General features: G+C 46.4%; 1 protein-coding gene and 1 long non-coding RNA gene across 3 annotated transcripts in view; one reads left to right on the top strand and one right to left on the bottom strand.

Annotated features, from left to right (window-relative positions):
- Nucleotides 1–15,848, bottom strand: part of LOC106998150 (uncharacterized) — an 88,136-nt gene that overhangs the window by 30,986 nt on the left and 41,302 nt on the right. The gene's annotated exons all lie outside the window — the stretch shown is intronic.
- CFAP57 (cilia and flagella associated protein 57) overlaps nt 1–15,848 on the top strand; it is a 76,577-nt gene that overhangs the window by 34,103 nt on the left and 26,626 nt on the right. The window contains exons 11-17 of one of the 2 annotated variants that reach the window (XM_028834875.2): nt 3,051–3,212; nt 7,135–7,290; nt 8,960–9,053; nt 9,684–9,874; nt 10,401–10,574; nt 11,638–11,796; nt 14,564–14,706. In XM_028834875.2, coding sequence (XP_028690708.1) covers nt 3,051–3,212; nt 7,135–7,290; nt 8,960–9,053; nt 9,684–9,874; nt 10,401–10,574; nt 11,638–11,796; nt 14,564–14,706 — 1,079 coding nt within the window. Of the gene's footprint in view, nt 1–3,050; nt 3,213–7,134; nt 7,291–8,959; nt 9,054–9,683; nt 9,875–10,400; nt 10,575–11,637; nt 11,797–14,563; nt 14,708–15,848 lie in introns of both variants that reach the window. The other variant, XM_028834872.2, reaches the window with a different exon arrangement.

The following is a 15,848-nucleotide window of genomic DNA, read 5'->3' as shown; positions in this document are numbered from 1 at the left end:
CACCACTACAATCACAATATAGAACCGTTCCATCCCCACAGAGATCTCCATCTACCCTTTAGAGTCATACCACTCCTCTCAACTATCATCCCTAATCCCTGGCAACCACTAATTTGTTCTTATTTCCATAACTTTTGTCATTTTGAGAATTGCATATGCTATTATACTGTATGTGGCCTTCTCAAAATGGCTTTTTTATTGATACATAATATCTGTACATATTTATGAAGTACATGTGATATTTTGTTACAGGCATAGAGCGTGTAATGATCAGGTCAGGATATTTAGGGTTTCCATCCACCTCACGTATTTATGATTTCTGTGTGTTGAGGGCATTTCAAGTCCTCTCTTCTAGCAATTTAAAAATATACAATACATTGTTGTTAACTATAGTCACCTTACTCTGCTATCAAACATTAGAACTTATTTCTTCTTCAACCTGGCATGTGCGTCATGCCTGTAATCCCAACACTTTGGAAAGCCAAGGCAGCCAGATCACTTGAAGTCAGGAATTTGAGACCAGTCTGGCCAACATGGTGAAACCCCCATCTCTACTAAAAATACAAAAAATTAGCCAGGCATGGTGGTGCATGCCTGTAATCCCAGCTACACAAGAGGCTGAGGCAGGAGAATTGCTTGAACCTGAGAAGCAGAGGTTGCAGTGATCCGGGAGATCGTGCCACAGCACTCTTAGCCTGGGCAACACAGCAAGACTCTGTCTCAAAAAAAGAAAGAAAGAAAAAACTGATTTCTTCTATCTAATGTTTGTATCTGTTAACCAATCTTTATCACCCCACCCACCCATACACTCTTCCCTAGTATCCATCATGCCACTCTCTACCTCCATGAGGTCAACTTTTTTTTTTTTTTTGAGACAGAGTCTCACTCTGTCGCCGAGGCTGGAGTGCGATGGCACGATCTCAGCTCACTGCAACCACTGCCTCCTGGGTTCAAGCGATTTTTCCACCTCAGCCTCCCAAGTAGCTGGGATTACAGGCACATGCCATCACGCCCAGCTAGGGTCAACATTTTTTAGCTCTCACATATGAATAAGAACATACAATATTTGTTTTTCTGTACCTGACATATTTCACTTAACTTCACGACCTCCAGTTCCATCCATGTTGCTGCAAAAACATGATTTCATTCATTTTTATGGCCAAATAGTATTTCAGTGGGTATATATACCACATTTTCTTTATTCATTTATCCACTGATGGACACTTAGGTTGATTCCATATCTTTACTATTGTAAATAGTGGTACAATAAATATTGGGGGTGGGGTGCAGGTATGCTTTCAATATACTGATTTCCTTTCCTTTAGGTAAATACCCAGTAATGAGATTGCAGGATTGTATGGTAGTTCTGTTTTTGGTTTTTTTGAGAAGTCTACATACTGTTTTCCATAGTGGTTGTACTAATTTACCTTCCCACCAACAGTGTATAAGAGTTCTCTTCTCTCCACATTCTTGCCAGAATCTGTTATTTGTTGTATTTGTTGTCTTTTAATAATACCTACTCTAACTGGGGTAAGATGGTATCTCATTGTGGTTTTGAGTTGCATTTCCCTGATGATTAGTGATGTTGAGCATTTTTTCATATGCTTGCTGGCCATTTGTATGTCTTCTTTTGAGAAATGTCTGTTCATATCCTTAGCCCACTTTTTTTTCTTTTCTTTTTTTTTTTTTTTTTTAGACAGAGTCTCGCTCTTGTCGCCCAGGCGGGAATGCAATGGTGCGCTCTCAGCTCACTGCAACCTCCCACTCCTAGGTTCAAGAGATTCTCCTGCCTCAGCCTCCCGAGTAGCTGGGATTACAGGTGCCTGTCACCACGCCCAACTAATTTTTATATTTTTAGTAGGGATGAGGTTGCACCATGTTGGCCAGGCTGGTCTCAAACTCCTGACCTCAGGTGATCCACCCACCTAGGCCTCCCACCGTGCCGCGATAACAGGTGTGAACCACCACGCCTGCCCCTTAGCTGACTTTTTAATGAGATTTTTAGATTTTTTTGTTTGTTTAACGTTGAGTTTTTTGAGTTCTTTGTGTATTCTGGATATTGGTCTTTTGTCAGAGTAATAGTTTGCAAATATTTTCTCCCATTTGACAGGTTGTCTCTTCACTCTGTTGATTATTTCCTTTGCTGTGCAGAAGCTTTCTAGCTTAATGTCCTGATTATGGCTTTTTCCACTCAGCTTAATCCCCTTCAAATCCATCCAAGTTGTGTTGTGTATCAGGCATAGTTTATTCCTTTTATTGCTGAGTAGTGTTCCACGAAAAGCAAATCATAGTTTGTGTAGCCATTCACCTATTGCAGGATATTTTTAATTTTTTCCAGTTTTCAGCTATTATAAATAAAGCTGCTGTGACCAGTCATATACAGGCTTTTGTGTGGAAATAAGTTTTCATTTCTCTGGGATAAATGCCCAGGAGTATAATTGCTGAATCATATGGTACGTGTATATTCAGGTTTGTTTTTTTTTTAAACTGCCAAGGTATTTTCCAGATTGGCTGTACCATTTTCCATTTCCACCAAGAATGTATGAGACCCAGTTTCTCTGCATCATTGCCAGCACTTGGTGTTGTGACTGTTTTTTTATTTTAGCTGTTCTAATGGGTGTGTAGTGATATCTCATCATGGTCCTAATTTTGCATTTTCCTAAATGGCTAATAATGTGGAACATCTCTTCATGTGCTTACTTGCCATCTGTATATTTTCCCTGGTGAAATGTCTCTATATCTTTTGTCTGCTTTCTGATTGAATTGTTTGACTTTTTTACTGTTGAGTTTTTGAGAGTTCCTTATATATTCTAGATAATAGCTGACTCTTCAGATTCCAAATCCACAGGAAATGTAGACATAACCTTGCTTCTTCTATTCATTAACAGATGCCTGTGAGGGCTCCTGTCTCATTCTTACCTGGGATCTAGTTTACCCCACTGTGAGGCTGTGCCCAGGATTGCATGGGGGGAAGCCTTGCACAACAGCTGGCGCAGCCCTGGTCATCTGTGGCCTTGAAAGCTTCCTGGCCATGACCTTTTTCTCTTCAGATGTTGCTAACCTTTGATGATCAATTCCTGCTGACTGCTGCTGAGGATGGCTGCCTGTTCACCTGGAAGGTCTTTGATAAGGATGGCCGGGGAATCAAGCGAGAGAGGGAGGTGGGCTTTGCCGAAGAGGTGCTTGTGACTAAAACAGACATGGAAGAAAAGGTAAGAACTGGATCTAATGAAGAGGGACATGGAATTCCTTACCAGACTGCATTCAAATGCGGGTCCAGCACCAGGGCCCTCTACAGCCTGGCTACAACCTGTGTCCAGTGCAGGCCCCCACGGCTCCCTGCACATGCGCTGTCCACACAACCAAGCTCTCCTCCTCACTGCCACTGTCCACCCTACTCTGCCTGTCTTTCTGCCATGTGATCATCTTGACTTACACTGTGCTTTGCTTTTATTCTGTGATCTGATTTTCCTCTTCCTACTCTTTGAAACCAAGAACAATGAAACATACAGTTCTCTTATGACCAACAGTTTCTAGCACATGCTGGGCACATGGAAGATAATCAATAAATATTTACAAAAGTAAAGTATATTCTCATTTAAATATCACAACATTTCTATGAAGAAGATACTGTCATTCTCCCCATGTTTCAAAAAACAAATTAGGAGAGCTTGAGGGATGTGTCCAAAGTCAGTGTGCTAATAACTAATAGGACCAGAGTTCTAATCCAGATTTGATCTAGAGCCCCCTCCTTTAATCACTATGCCAAAGGAACATCCCTTCCTTCCTGTTGATGCAGTAAACATTTCACAAAGGTGCGTTTTGCAGAGATGTGAGTGCATAGCTCTGTGCTATGCTCCCTAAGGGAGAAGCTGAATGGATGATAAACACACAAGGCTCATGGAGGATCACAGAGCTACACAGTCATTGCTGTTTGTCCAGAATCTTAACTGTGTTTATTGAATACCTACCATTTGCTAGGCACTGGGGATGCATGTGTGAAAAAGACAGGTATGGGCCCTGTGACATGACCAGGAAGTTCAGTCAGGTAAGGGATAGAAACAAGTAAAGCCATCAGAGCAGCAATGCAACACTGCCACAAAGCAGAGTGACAAGCCTCTGGCATGTGCTGGAGATCCCTTCTAGAGCTCCCTAGAATTTTCCGCAGGAAAAGCAAAGAGGGAAAAGAGGATGAGGGAGGGCCCCGTGAGAGTGGGGGCCTGACCTGCTGCAGAAGGAACCCCTCCTTTTCTCTGTGATCTTTTCTGTTCTTCCCAGAGGGTAGGGGAAGAGGCCAAATAGGAGGCAGCAGGCTAAACCAAAGGCCTGAAGGTGCCCATGCTGACTTTTGACTACAGCCCCTAGATGGACCTGACAGTACCACTGCCAGGCTGGAAATGACTCGTGCATGTACCGCTCCTTCTTGAAACTCCCTTCTGTCTTACCATCCATGTGACCACACTCTGTTCCCTGTAAACCTTTGTGACTCCTCCTCCCCACTCCTGTCCTGGCTCTTCCTCCGCCTGTCCCTTTAAAAGCATGTTCCTGGAATTCTCAGCTCTCTTTATATTCTATTATAGTCTACGTAACTCTCAGGCCATGATTTACCTTCTCTGCCTAGGATTTACAGAGGGGTCTGCTGTGTACCTGACACTATACTAAGGTCTGGGAATGTAGAGATAAAACACACAGAGCATCCTTTAGCTGATAGCCTGGGAAGAGGGCAGAGTATCATAAAGAAGGGAATTAAACGTGCAGCGGAATGAAGTGTCATGAAAGAACGACGCTGTGGGAGCACAGGGGAAGGAACTTGGCTCAGGCCAGATGGTGCCAGAGGACATGAGCCTTGCTCAGAGCCTTCCAGAACAAATGGACAAGGGCCACTGAGCAATGAGCAGTGAGTGTGTGCAGAGGGATGAGGGAGCGGTGATCTGCAAAGCTGCTCCTAGTTAGGGTGTGCCAGAGAGAAGGGCTGAAGATGAAGCTGGAGAGAAACAGGTCAGGGGGGCCTTTTACACCATGCATTAGGCTGCACATCGTTCATAAGGACCGTTCATAAATTTAAGCTAGGGAATGACAATATGATTCGCATCTCAGAGAGATTACTCTGCAGCAACGTGGAGAAGAGATGAAGAAAGGACGCTGAACAAGGACCTCAAACACAACACGTCAAAGGCCGGGTCATTCCCATGGATAAATATATCCCACTAGCCAGGGCAGACCCCTGGGGTCATTGATAAGTATTCATTCAGTGCTGACCGTGTTGCTAGTTTTATGCTAGGTTCTGGGGATAAAGCAGTGAAGCAAGACAGGCCAAGCCCCACCCTCAGGTACCAGCCCTTCTACCTAGGAGACAGCCTTCATCCATGATCCTTACCTCTCCACCCCACACCCAATCAGGCACTACCCTCTCTAAACTCACTCTCTCCAACCTCTCCATTCCTCTCCAGTCCCCTCCCCTACCTCAGTCCAAACCCTGTCCGTCTCTCACCTAGTCTATGCAGTTGCGCCCCACCCACAGCAACTCATCATCCTGCTTTTGGTCCTTCCTTAATCTAGTCCGTGCTGCATACCGCCATGGGAGAAATCTTTATACCACCAAAGTCAGACTGATCAGCTTTGATGAGGACCTTTGGAAGCCCTCTAGGATAAAATCCAAACTTCCTAGCATGGCCTACCAGACCCTTGATGGTCTGACGCAGTCTTGGCTGCCCTTTCCTGTGCATCCCACCTGTGCCATGTCACATGCAGTGAGTGCCCTGGCCAGGCATTCCTGCTCCCTCTTCTCTGACTTTGCACGTGCAATTTGTGCTTATCCTTCATCTCAGTACTTCCTGTGCACCAGATCCTCACTAGTCTGCTGGCCAGAAATGCAGAAATGTGTGTAATTCAGTTCCTTGATATCAAGTCTTTCACAGGTGGTAGAGGAGACAGACCAGAAATGGTGAGATAGGGATGCATGGGGTCTCCCCGTAGGTAAGCAAGAAGAAAACACTGCATTCTGACCCACTCTTGTCATCGACATTATCTTTTTAAGGAAATGAAGGGTGTGTGTATTATAGTATTTTTAGAAAACTTTGGCATCAGTGAGTATGATGGGAGAAGACACTAGGCCGGGTGCAGTGGCTCAGGCCTGTAATCCCAGCACTTTGGGAGGCTGAGGCAGAAGGATTGCTTGAGCCCAGGAGTTTGAGACCAGCCCGGGCAACATAGTGAGACCCCCATCTCTACGCAAAATATAAAAATTAACCAGGTGTGGTGGGGCATCCTGCTACTTGGCAGGCTGAGGTGGGAGGATCACTTGAGCCCAGGAGGTCAAGGCTACAGTGAGCTGTGATCACACTGCTGCACTCCAGCCTGGGTGACAGAGTGAAACCAAGTCTTAAAAGAAAAAAAAAAAGAAAGAAAAAAGGAAGTATAAGAAGATACTAGGCATAAAAACCAGCAAGACAGAAGAGTTAGGATTTAAAGTAATAAAAGTGAGTCTAAGAAGACATCAAGAGGGACCCAGCTTTGGGCACTTACCACGATTTGTCATAATGTGTTTATCTGACTGCCTCAGTAGACTCTAAGTTCTATGGGGACAGGAGTCATGCTTTAGTAAATATCTTCTGAGATCCTACTCTGTGTTAGACACTGTTCCAGTACTTGGGATATATCAGCAAACAAACCCTACAAAGATTCTGGTCTATGTAGAGCAAGTTCTAATGGGGAAAGAAGAATAAAAATAATAAAATAATAAGTAAATTATAGAAAGTGCAAGATCTAAGGAAATAAGAAGAAGTAGAGCAGAGTAAGAAAGGTGATGGGTCCTGGGAATGGGAAGGGGTTGCAGAATTAAACAGTGTGGTCCAAGTCAGCCTCATCAAGCAGGAGACGTTTAGGCCGACTTGAAAGAGATGAGAGCATTACTAGCACAATGTAGTAAGGACTTTTTGAGGATAGAGGAGGAAGCTCATGTGTCTCCTCGTTTTTAGCCGGTGTGTCTTCTGGGGAAAAGATGACAGGTTCCAGTTGAGACACATTGAGTTTGAAGCTAGGCAGAGCTGCAGGTCTCAGGTCAAGGCCGCAGGTTTAAATATTCTGATTCACCCTCACTGTCAGTGTTCTTGATTCTCTGTCCTTCTCCCAAAGGCTCAGGTTATGTTGGAGCTAAAGACTCGTGTGGAGGAATTAAAAATGGAGAATGAGTATCAACTCCGACTAAAGGACATGAACTATTCTGAGAAGATTAAGGAGCTAACAGACAAGTTCATCCAGGAAATGGAGTCCTTGAAAACAAAAAACCAGGTCTGTTTAAAAGACTGACCAACAATCGCAAATAACAAGAAATTTCCACTTTCAAGACAGGACTGGCATATACTGCCCAAGCTATGCTCAAACAGTAAGATATGTGAAAATGTCCAATTTTAAAGCATAGTTGTTGATATCAGAAATGCCAGGCACAGTGGCTGACGCCTGCAATCCCAGCACTTTGGGAGGCCAAGGCGGGCGGATCACTTGAGGTCGGGAGTTCGAGACCAGCCTGGCCAACGTGGTCCAGCCTGGGCAACAGAGACTCTATCTAAAAACATAAATAAATAAATATGCTTACAATCAATTGCTAAGTGAAAAAAAAAAGCAGAATATAAACCACTTTATGGTGAATGGTATTAATCGGTATTAGTGGTATTAACAGATTAATTAATCTATAGTAGTAAAATACATACAGAAAATAGATAACAGTATAATTATCTCTGGAAGTTGAGATTACAGATAATTTAAATTTTGTTTTTTATCCTTTATGTAATTTCTAAATTCTCTACAATGAGAATTATGATTAGGAGAAACTTATTTAAAAACAAAATGAAAAGAAAAGAAAAACAAAGCAAAAAGATAAGAAAATCAAAGCATAGATGGAGAATAACTAGCAGAATTCCTGGGTTGTCAGGAAGTTAAATAAAATTAGTCTACATGGCCTTTACATAGTTAGATTTGGTCCGGGACTCTCCCAGATTCTTTTCTTTGTTCTACACAAATCTGGACTCCTATCTAAAATCCCCGCTGGGCAAGGTGGCTTACCCCTATAATCCTGACACTTTGGAAGGCCTAGGCAGGAGGATTGCTTGCATCTGAGAGCTTGAGACCAGCATGGTTAACATAGTGAGACCCTGTCTCCAACATAAAAAATGAGTCTGCCATGCTGGCATGTGCCTGTAGTTCTAGCTACTTGGGAGGCTGAGATGGGAGGATTGCTTGAGCCTGAGAGGTGGTGGCTGCAGTGAGTCATGATCTCACCACTGCACTCCAGCCTGGATGACAGAGTGAGGCCCTGTCCCTCACCCCCTAAAAAAATTCCCAATTATGTGCTTGAGGGATATTTGTTTCTTTAATGTCTATGGGTCATAAAGTTTTGCTAAAAAAAAGAAAGAAAAACCTTGGCTATTAATTGTGTTAATTAATTCATTTTATAATTTTATTCTTTTAGCCAACAGTTATTTGGTCCTGTATATAAGCCAGGCGCAAAGTTAGGTCCTGAAGATGGCACACCACCTCCAACTCGCCCCCCAAGCCTGAAAGCTTTCCTGCTCAGTTAAAGAAAACACTTGCTCAGAAGCTTTACCCATGAACACACCCAAGGATTTCATTGACAGCAATGTGCCGGCAACAGAGGATTCAAATGAATCCCTACTTTTTCATCCAGAAGTCCTTTTGACACGTGTCCAAAACTGAACTCATCATTGACAAACCCATTTAGTAGCAAGAATAGAAATAGGAACAGTATAGAGCTTTTCCAGCAGAATATAACATAAATAAAAGGTGACAATGTGGTTGTTGCTTCATAGAACAGTGCTTGGTGCAAAATAAGGGCTTGAGAAATGTTTGTGAGTGAAGAAGGGTGTAACTTGTAAAGTCAGTTCTTGCCCTCATAGTGCTTTCAGCAGATGTGTGTAAATGAGGAAATGTGACTCTGTTTTAGGTCTTAAGAACAGAAAAAGAAAAGCAGGATGTTTATCACCGTGAGCACATAGAAAACCTCCTAGACAAGCAAAGCCGGGAACTGCAAGACCTGGGTGAGCCCACAAGTAGAGGCCTCGCTGGTTAGGGTGGGAAGAGCTAGGTTATGGGGAAACACTTGAGAGTCCCCTAGACACAGTAGAAGTCTCAGGGAATATAGCTCTGTCTAAAAACAGGCTACGTGTATCCCCTGGAACTCACGGTGGTTTTTACTCATTCACTCAGCACATTAAACACCTATTGCATGAAAGTAGGAGACATGGAAAAGTTCAAGTTTGGAACCTGACAGTCTTGCCTTGGGTCCCAGGCTCGCCACGTACTTGCCAGGTGCTCTAGGGAGTCACCTCACCTTACCGAGCCTCACTTTACTCTTCTATAAAGTGGGGGTCCTAACACCTAGTTTTCACACTCAGGATATTCTTCTTGGCCCTGAGTCCCCAGATACCACTCTGTGCTTTCCTGGAAACTTTTCTTCCCAGAGCAGGCAGGCAGGGAGTTTGGCTACCGGATGAGATGACGGGATGAGGGGGTGGCGGTGAGGAAGCCAGGCAGGCATTTGAATCTTGGCTCTGGAGGCAGCTGCTCCAGCTGGTGCTGGAAGGAATGGGAAAGTGCCCAAGGCTCCTGGGTGTCCCTGAGGCGGGTGCTGCTCTGCCACCTTAAATACCTTCCTTGCTTCTCTCCAGAATGTTGCAACAACCAAAAGTTGCTTCTAGAATATGAGAAGTACCAGGAGCTGCAGCTCAAGTCCCAGAGGATGCAGGAAGAGTATGAAAAACAGCTCCGGGATAATGATGAGACCAAGAGCCAGGCCCTGGAGGAGCTGACTGAGTTTTACGAGGCCAAACTGCAGGAGAAAACCACCCTTCTGGAAGAGGTACTCACAGGAAGCCATGCTGTGCCTCCCTTTCCCAGAGAAAAGCCACCATTCACTCAGATCTCCACGGCATAGCCACTGTATGCCAGGATGTGTTGTACATGGGGACAGACACGGTTTCTACCGCCAAGGAACTTGTATCTAATGGGAGAGAGAGCCAAATAACATCGCAAATAAATACAACATTACGATTGTCACAAGTTCTGTGAGAGAAAAATATGGGAAGCCTGGGTTTCCAGTGAACAAGACCAAAGGAGAACAGGGATGGGTGTTGGAAAGGTTGGGGTTGAAGTGATGGAGCATGAGGCCTGATTTGGTAGGAAAAGAGGGGAGGCAGGAAGAGAGGACAGACGGGAAGAAGGTGGACAGGTCAAGGGCCCTGTGGCCATGGTCTCCGTTTCTGGAATGGCGCTCACCTCCCACTCCTTGGGACAGGTCCCCATGCTCATCTCACCTCAAGCCCTGTGGGCACAAAGGTGCGGGAGTCCCTTCTCCCCTGACCACATGCCCACTCTCTCCGAGCCAGGCACAGGAAGATGTCAGGCAGCAGCTGCGGGAATTTGAAGAGACCAAGAAGCAGATTGAAGAAGATGAAGACCGAGAAATCCAAGATATCAAAACCAAGTATGAGAAAAAGCTTCGGGATGAAAAGGAATCAAACCTGCGGCTCAAGGGAGAAACAGGCATCATGAGGAAGAAGGTAGCAGGCTGTTCTCCCAGAGACCTGGGGTGGGCGAGGGTGTTGCAGAGAAAGCTGGGGTGGGTGGACTGACCAGCCTGGGGGCCTGGCCAGGGTCCTGCCTGTCCCCATCTTCAGCAAGCAGGCCGGGAGAAGAGCACGAGCCAGCGCACACTCACGCAGACGGACCCTCCCCACCACGCCCTCGGAAAGGCAGCCACACGGGCTTCCCTGCTCTCCTTTTCACAGGATATTGGGGGTCCCTGTGTGCAGATAGAGGCTTTCTAGTTTTCACTTATTGGCAAGTAGGATTCAGTCAGTGTTTTCCGAGCTAGCCCTCCAATGGAAATGGAAATGGAAATAAGGTCTTCTGGGGATGACGTAGATGAAGTCTTGGCCTGGGGGCATCCTCAGGCTCTTGGTCCAGGGAGTCGTGGGTGGCTCCCGTTCAGCACTACGGGTGGAAGAGGGAACGGGGGTGTAGGATGCTTAGTTTACAAAGTGAGGAAGATGTTTTTAGTTCACTCACCATCGAGGGTGAGGGAGGATTCAACTCAGTTTCCCCAAAACATTTAGCCCTGGAGAAGCTAAGTTCAAAGCAAGCTCGAGTTTCTTCCTGTTAGAAAGCACACTAGTAAATCCAGGGGACAATCAGTCTTCCCCTTCTTGGTCATGGCTAAGATGGCTCATCAGTTAGAGCCCACTTTCTGTGACCTTGATGCAGGGTGGATCCCAGCCTTTCAAGATGAGTGTGGTCACAGAAGTCTCTGGTCCACTTGGCGCACCGGTCTCCGGAACCTCTTGTGAAGACAGTCCTCTCACAGGGGAATGGGCCTGGATGTTATGGGACAAATACTACATCATCCATTTGGCCTGGGAAATTCCTGAACTGTCCCAAATTCTCCAAATATTCATTCCTAAAATCCCAGAAATGTTGAGTGCTAAGTGTTTTCAGGCCACAGAAGGTGGGGTGATTCAGATCACAGTTGGCCGGTGGTGGGGAACCCCTTACATTGAGGCAGTAGGAGGAATGGAGATGAGTTCTGACTTTAGTGGTCTTTGTTGTTGCCGTTCGCTTTTCTAGTTCAGCAGCCTGCAGAAGGAGATTGAAGAACGAACCAATGACATCGAGACCCTAAAAGGAGAGCAGGTGAAGCTGCAAGGAGTCATTAAGTCTCTGGAGAAGGACATCCAAGGCCTCAAGCGAGAGATCCAGGAAAGAGACGAGACTATTCAGGACAAGGTGACAGCTCTCCTTCTGTCCTCCCTCAGCTATGGCCAGATGGGCCAAGGCAAGGAAGGCAAAGCTCAGGGGAGAGAGGGTCTCTAGCTTCTCAGGACGCATTTCTTTAACTCGATGGGGGAACCAGCGGTCAATGAAGCGCCTCTTGTGTGTTTGGCGCTGGGCTAATCGCTATCAACACATCGCATTCAGTTCTGCCAACAACCCAGGGGGCCTGAGAACCCAGTGTTATGGTTCGGGAAGCTGAACTCCAAGAGGCTGGGTATCTCGCCCAGGGGTCACACACTTCAATAGGTGATGGGCTGCAAGAAGAACCTGAGTCAGCTGACTCCACTGCTCCAGGCATCCTCGGAGGCGCTCCCCCATGGACTGGGGGCAGCTCACTTGCCACACTGCCCACGTGGTCCCCGTGTCGCAGTGGGACTCTCCTGGGGTTGACCCTGTCCAGGAGGCTGCTCCTACTTTGGGGATGCCTTTCTTCCAAAACACTCAGATGACAGAGACATCACATTCTGTGGGGCAGACCATGTAGTATCATCCTCCTGAGCACATCCAGATTCCGTGCCCTCCTTTCCATCGCCTCTGCCACTATGGCCCGAGGCAGGAGGAATTCTCCAAGGGCTGAGAACATGGGCTTCAGTGTTAGGGAACTAGGTCTGGCACAGGTTCCATTTACTGGCCATTGCACCTCGAGCAACTTCTCTCAGCCTTCATTTTCTCACCTATAAAATGGGGATGATCACCACCTCAAGGGGTCTTGTAAGGATGACATGGGATCATGCCTAGATGTCATTTCTGCATGTGAGTATCAGTGTATGAATCTGGGCTTTTTATTTTTATTTTATTTTATTTTATTTTTTAGGGAGGATCCAAAGTTCTGTTCAGATTCTCAAAGGGGGCTTTGACAAGAAAGAGATGAAGGCCTCCTCACCTAGAAAATGGCAACAGCCTCCTAGGCAGTCTAATGGCCTCATTTCCCACCTTCCATCACCATGGACTGGCAGGGTGCAGGTGCAATGCCGCCACTCTCCTGCTCAAAGCCCTTACAGCTCCCCATTGCTACAGCAGGGGTCAGCATCCTCTTTCTGTAAAGGCCTAGGTAGTAAATATTTTTGGCTTTGGAGGCAATGTGGTCTGTCTCAACGAATCAACATGAATCAACACCGCTGCTGTAGAGTGAAACCACCCATAAAAAAAACATTAATGAATGAACTTGGCTGTGTTCCAATAAAGCTTTACAGAACTAGACGGCAGGCCAAATGTGGCCCATAGGCTGTAGTTTGCCAGCCCATTGCCTAGGAGATAAATTCTGAATTCTTTCCCCCAACACGAAGACCCTCACCTCCCTCCTCTATTTCCCCAGCCTCACCTCTCACTTCCCCCATGAACCACCACTTGGCTCTCAAGCCAGTCATTCTCAGCACCCTCAATATATACTTTGCCTTCTGTGCTTTCCTCTTTTACAACATTTGTCACATTTTAGGCTTAGATTTGCTTCTGTATCTTCTTTCCCAGCTAGTGTTTTCTTTTAAGGGCAAGGGACTGTGCTGTATTTATATTTGGAAACCCAATACTTGGCAAAAGATCTTCATTCAGTAAATGTTTGAGAGATGGATATATTTATGTTCTGATTACTATCACCATGCAACGAATTAACCTTAAAACTTAGTGATTGAGGCCAGGCGTGGTGGCTCACGCCTGTAATCCCAACACTTTGGGAGGCAGAGGCAGGTGGATCATTGAGGTCAGGAGTTCAAGATCAGCCTGGCCAACATGGTGAAACGCTGTCTCTACTAAAAGTACAAAAATTAGCCGGGAGTGGTGGCACATGCCTGTAATCCCAGCTACTCAGGAGGCTGAGGCAAGAGAATCGCATGAACTTGGAAGACAGAGTTTGCAGTGAGCCGAGATCTTGCCACTGCACTCCAGCCTGGGTGACAGAGTCAGACCCTGTCTCAAAAGGAAAAACTTAGTGATTGAAAGCAACTATTTTATTCTGCTCACAGGTTCCACAGGTCTGGAATCTGGACAGGGTACCACAGAGTGGCTTATCTCTGTCCCCGATGTCTGGGGCCTCAGCTGGGACTACTGGGGGTGACTCAAAACAGCTGGAGGCTGGAAGATCAACATCCAATGTGGCTTCTTCAATCACATGTCTGGCACCTTGGCAGGGATGTCTGGGAGGCTAGGCTCAGCTGGGTCTTTTGACCAGAGTCCCTAATGTGCCCACCAGCCTGGATGTCTCAGTGTAGTTGGACTTCTTACATAGCAGATGGCCTCCCCCAGAGCAGGTGTCCCAAGAGAGCCAGGTAAAAACTGCTTGGCCTTTTTTGGCCTAGCCTTGGAAGCCACACAGTCTCCCTTCTGTTGCATTATTTGGGTTATGAACAAGTCACTAGTCCAGGCAAATGCAAGGGAAGGGGATTTACTTCCACCTCCTGATGGAGAAGCAGCAAGGTCACGCTGGAGAACAGCTGGAGTGTGGGGTGGAAGACGCTGTGGGGGCCATCGTTGGAAAATACCATTGTTCACAACCTAATATGAATGAGTGAGTGAATGCATGAGAGTCCTGGTACAGAAGCTGAGGGGTCTGTGCTGTAGCCCCGTGGGGAGAGTGCCGGCCTCTGTACTGACGAAGAGAGGAGAGGAGTCTCCTGGTTGACCTCTTCAACCGGGAGAGTCACAGGCTTCGTGCTCTTTGCCCTAAAGGGCTGCAGTATACCAGAGCCTTACGATATCTCTCACTTCTGTCTCTTCTCACCCCCAGGAGAAGCGAATTTATGATCTGAAAAAGAAAAATCAAGAACTGGGGAAATTCAAGTTTGTGCTTGACTACAAAATAAAGGAGCTGAAGAAGCAAATAGAACCTCGAGAAAATGAGATCAGGGTGATGAAGGAACAGATTCAGGAGGTGAGAAGCCATTTGCAACACTCTGGCCTCTCAGACCCTCTGTCTCTTCTTCCACGATTGGCTAGCTGGCCTCGGGGACTGAGAGGAAGCTCTCCTCACAGTCCTCTCTGCTCCCAAGGTGTATGCAGCCTCCAGTCCACAGCGGTGCAACTGGGAAGGCCGTGGCCCTACTGCAGGCTCAGCTGTCCAAAAGCAAATCGCTTGGGAGTTAACTTGCTGCAGGACCTGGAGATGGGCTTTGGCCCTACCCGTGCCTCCGTGTGCAGTGTTCTGTGCCCTCCTAAGGGAGACGCAGCTATTGGGCATTTGGCCACCAGAGGGCAGTGTGTACTCAGCCAACAGGCTAGCCTTCTGGTTCAACGTTTGTTCTCAAACTGGAAATGTTGGTTGAGACCCTAGGCAAGGCCATGGTGTTTGGACTTCATCTGATAAGGAGTGAGAAGTCATCAGAGGCTCTTGAGCAGAAGAGTGACATAATTAAGAATGTGTTCTGGGAAGCAAACAGGATGAAGGTAGAGAGGCGAGATTAGAAGCAAGATCAACTGGACAAGGGTTTCTGAGAATCCTGTAAGGTCTCCCGTCCCCCTGCACATACCACCTTTCCCTGCAACATATGTTTCCCCATCAGCCTCCCCTGCTGGGCTGACAGTGGAGTCCATGTTGATCTAAAACTGAATTCTTGATTTTTCTCTCCCGCTTCCTCCAGTTTTCCCTCTCAGTTAGTGGTCCATGATCCACCCAGTTACTTAATGCAGAAATGCATAAGTCTTCCTCGATTCTTCACTTCTCGTAACTCCTGTATCCAAATCATCAGCAACATCTATCTGATCAATTTCCAAAACACATCTCACATCAAACCCTCCTTTCCCGCTGCTGCTATCACCCCGCTCCAAGCAGCCACCATCTCTTATATGGACTGGACTCCAGCCTCCAGTCTGGTCTCCACATAGAGGCCTGAGTGAACTCCCCAATGGGGTCCCATCTCACCTATAGTAAAATCCAGAGTCCCAGTCAGGCCCATAAGGTCCTATGTGATCCAGCCTCTCCCTGCCTCTCCAGCCTCCTCTCGAAGCTCCCTTTCCCTGCTCCAGCCCACTGGCTTTCTGACAGTTCCTAAAGTCACGCTTTTCCATCTCAGAAC

The sequence above is a fragment of the Macaca mulatta genome, chromosome 1, assembly GCF_049350105.2.
Source record: "Macaca mulatta isolate MMU2019108-1 chromosome 1, T2T-MMU8v2.0, whole genome shotgun sequence".
Classification (NCBI taxonomy): domain Eukaryota; kingdom Metazoa; phylum Chordata; class Mammalia; order Primates; family Cercopithecidae; genus Macaca; species Macaca mulatta.
The sequence above is the reverse complement of the archived record's forward strand: the minus strand, read 5'-3'. Positions and strand labels throughout refer to the sequence as shown.